This window comes from Haliaeetus leucocephalus, unplaced genomic scaffold (assembly GCF_000737465.1).
Source record: "Haliaeetus leucocephalus isolate CR32 unplaced genomic scaffold, Haliaeetus_leucocephalus-4.0 Scaffold227, whole genome shotgun sequence".
Classification (NCBI taxonomy): Eukaryota; Metazoa; Chordata; class Aves; order Accipitriformes; family Accipitridae; genus Haliaeetus; species Haliaeetus leucocephalus.
The window spans coordinates 580,994-583,823 of NW_010972663.1; the positions used below are offsets into that span (position 1 = coordinate 580,994).

At 66.3% G+C, this 2,830-nt stretch overlaps 1 protein-coding gene across 1 annotated transcript in view; it reads right to left on the reverse strand.

Moving 5' to 3' along the window:
- Positions 1-94: 94 nt before the first annotated feature.
- The window catches only part of CCDC61 (coiled-coil domain containing 61), a 3,302-nt gene continuing 566 nt past the window's right edge, over positions 95-2,830 (reverse strand). Inside the window, exons 2-14 of the mRNA XM_010567169.1 lie at positions 2,558-2,709; positions 2,390-2,472; positions 2,142-2,299; positions 1,885-2,037; positions 1,619-1,790; positions 1,445-1,527; positions 1,205-1,344; positions 1,035-1,113; positions 856-920; positions 661-739; positions 483-546; positions 282-348; positions 95-192 (exon numbers count right to left, since the gene is read on the reverse strand). Coding sequence (XP_010565471.1) covers positions 95-192; positions 282-348; positions 483-546; positions 661-739; positions 856-920; positions 1,035-1,113; positions 1,205-1,344; positions 1,445-1,527; positions 1,619-1,790; positions 1,885-2,037; positions 2,142-2,299; positions 2,390-2,472; positions 2,558-2,705 — 1,389 coding nt within the window. The 5' untranslated portion in view covers positions 2,706-2,709. The remainder of the gene's footprint in view (positions 193-281; positions 349-482; positions 547-660; positions 740-855; positions 921-1,034; positions 1,114-1,204; positions 1,345-1,444; positions 1,528-1,618; positions 1,791-1,884; positions 2,038-2,141; positions 2,300-2,389; positions 2,473-2,557; positions 2,710-2,830) is intronic.

The window sequence follows — 2,830 nt, forward strand, 5'->3', positions numbered from 1 at the left end:
CTGCCGCCTGGGGGGCACGGGGGGGGGGGGGGGGTGAGGTTCCCCAGGGGCGGTCTGGGGGTCCCCAGGGGGTAGTCCGGGGCTCCTGGGGGGGTCACGTGCGGGTGTCCAAGCTGTCCATGTACTCCTGCAGCGCCTGCAGCCGGGCGTCAATCTCGGCCAGGTCGGCCGAGGGCTCCTCATAGCGGTTCTCTGCAGGGGTGGCAGAGGAAAATGGGGTAAAAAAAGCCTGAATTGGCAGGGGGAGCACCCCAAAAATGCAGGGGCAGGGGGCAGCTCACCTTTACCAGGGCACTTGCCAGCAGCGCTGCCTGTGGGTGGTTTGTGGCCAGCAGCCGGGCGAGGGACCTGGGGGTAGAGGGAGGCAGAGGGGTGGCACCAATGTGTGTCTCCCCCGCCACCACGGTCACCCTGCTTTGGGGGTACAGGGGGGGGACCTCAAAAAGAGAGGGGGGGTCCCAGGAGTCTGGGCAGCCACTCACCGTGCCGGGGCCGTTGGAGGACGAGGCACTCAGGGGTCTCCGGGTACGGCTCACCCTCCTGCCCCTGCCCAAAGTGTGTGTGGGGGGGCGGTTTAAGGGGTGCCTGGGGTGGGGCCCAGCGTGCCCTGGGGAGGCGGGGGAACCCAGGCGTCCTGCCCCCCCCCACCCCGGTGCTTACCTTGGGGGCAGGGGCTCGGAGCGCTCATCAGCTTCGCTGCCAGAGCTCACTGCTGAGCGCTGGCTCCGGAAGCTTTCGGCTGCCGGGAGAAATGGGGGGAGTGAGCAAGCTTAGGGAAGAAGGAGCCCCAGCACCCAGTGGGTGCCCCCCCCACCCCAGGGTGCCCCCTACCCAGCCCTCATGTTCTCCACTCACCCGAAGAGCTGCGGCCATGGCTTCTCGCCGGGCTGGTGCTGCCAAAAGCCGCCCCGCGCCGCTGGCTGCACCCAAGGAAGACAGTGGCGAGGGGTGGGGGGACAGAGGGAGGGCCCCCCCCAACCCCCTAGGCAGTGGGTGAGGCAGGGGACAGTGACAACCCTGGTGTCACCGCTTACTTTTTCAGCTCGGTCTCCTTCTGCCGGCGCTGCCGGGCTCTGACGAAGGCGGTGGGGTCGAAGCGTGCCGGGCGGGGGCCTGGCAGGGAGGGGGTGAATACTGTTGTGTCCATCCCATGTGTGTCCCCCTCCTCCACAACACTCCACGTGTGTTCCCAAATGTCCCTTACCTGCAGGCGATGGGGACCGTGCCGGGGGATGGCCCTGGCTACCACCGCGACTCTCTCGAGATGTCGAGCGCGGCGGCCAGGCACGCGATGGGGAACATCGCTCCTGGGAAAGAGGGGCCGTGCCAATGGGTGTCCGGCGGCTGCCGAGGAGACCAGCGCCATGAGGTGGGGGGGGACAACACACGGGGGGGCACCCCAGGCTCATGGGGGGGGCCCCCAAGCACCCCACCCTGGCCTCACCCCCTCTTGCAGGAGGCCAACTCAGCCGTCAGGCTCTTCACACGGAGCTGCAGCCTCCGCTCTGACGCCTTTGCCTCTGCGAGCTGCAAGAAGGGGGAGCGGAAAAATTCACCACGCCGCCAGCGACCCCCCGCCCCAGCGCCATCAGCAGCCCCCCAACCGGCGGCAACCCACCTCAGCGGTCAGCTGCCGGTGTTCACGTTGGTGCCGGGCTTTCTCCCGCAACAACTCATCCTCCAAACGTCTCGCTGCTCGTTGCAGCGCTGTCGTTGTTGCCGTCCCACCATCTGGCTCTCGCCGTAGTGCTGCTTCTGCTGCCCGTTTCTCCTCCAGTGCCCGCTGCAGCCTGGTGGGAGGTGGCAGGGTGGTGTTTTTGGGGGGGGTCCCTCTGCTCTGACCGTAAGACAGGGGGTTTCCTGAGCTCTTCCCACGTCACTCACTCATCCCGCAAGCGCCGGATCTCGGTGTCTCGGCGATCCTCCCCATGCTGAGCTCGGAGCTGCGCCAGCTCATCCCTCAGCTCCCGCACTAGTTTGCGCAGCGCGGCAGGATCTGGCCTCCCCGTGTAGGGCAGCGGCAGTGGGTAGTGGATTCTGGAGTGCGTGGGGGGGAACCAGACACGCAGTAGGGTGACAGTGACGTCCCCTCTGCCGTGTCCCCCCACCTGGTGTGTCGTGTCCCCCCCTCCTTGTGTCACCTGTCGAACTCGACGGAGTAGACAAGGATGAGGTAACGCTTGGCGCTGAGCGGGGAAGTGGCAGAAGCAGGGGGCCGGGTGATTGCCCCCACTTTCCGACTACGTAGGGTTTCCAGGTCAGCGTAGGTGAGCAGCTCAAGGCTGACGGACTCACTGCTCTGCAGAGAGGAAAAGTTTGGGGGGGGAGAGGCTGAACCCCCCCTCAAAACGCCACGGTGATGGCGTGGGGGGAGTGGCGCTGATCTCACCTGCATCAGTGCCGACTCTAACATGCTGCAGAAAATCCCAAACTGCTTGAAATTCCCTGTTTTGTGGGTCAGGTCCTCAATGACTGTGAGGAAGAGCAGAGCTTTGGTTGGTCAGCGTTCATGGTGGGGGGGTCTCCTCAGTCTGTGTGTGTCCCCCCCGAGACTCACAGGTGGCATCGAACTCGCCCCTCCACTGGTCAGCAGTGAGGTGAGCCTCCACCTCCACCTCCAGCGCCGACCGGGCGAGGGTCAGCCGGACGGTGTGCCCGCCATGCCGGAAGGCGTAGTCGGCCTGAAGATACCGTGGCTCTCCCATGGTGCTGGAAAGGAGGGGGGGAGAATCTGCAGGGTGGGGGGCACCCTTGGGAGGCAGGGAGGCGCCCCCAGGAGATGGGAGGGGGCACGCCTGGGAAAGGGGATCCAGGTTCAAGGGGCTTGGGG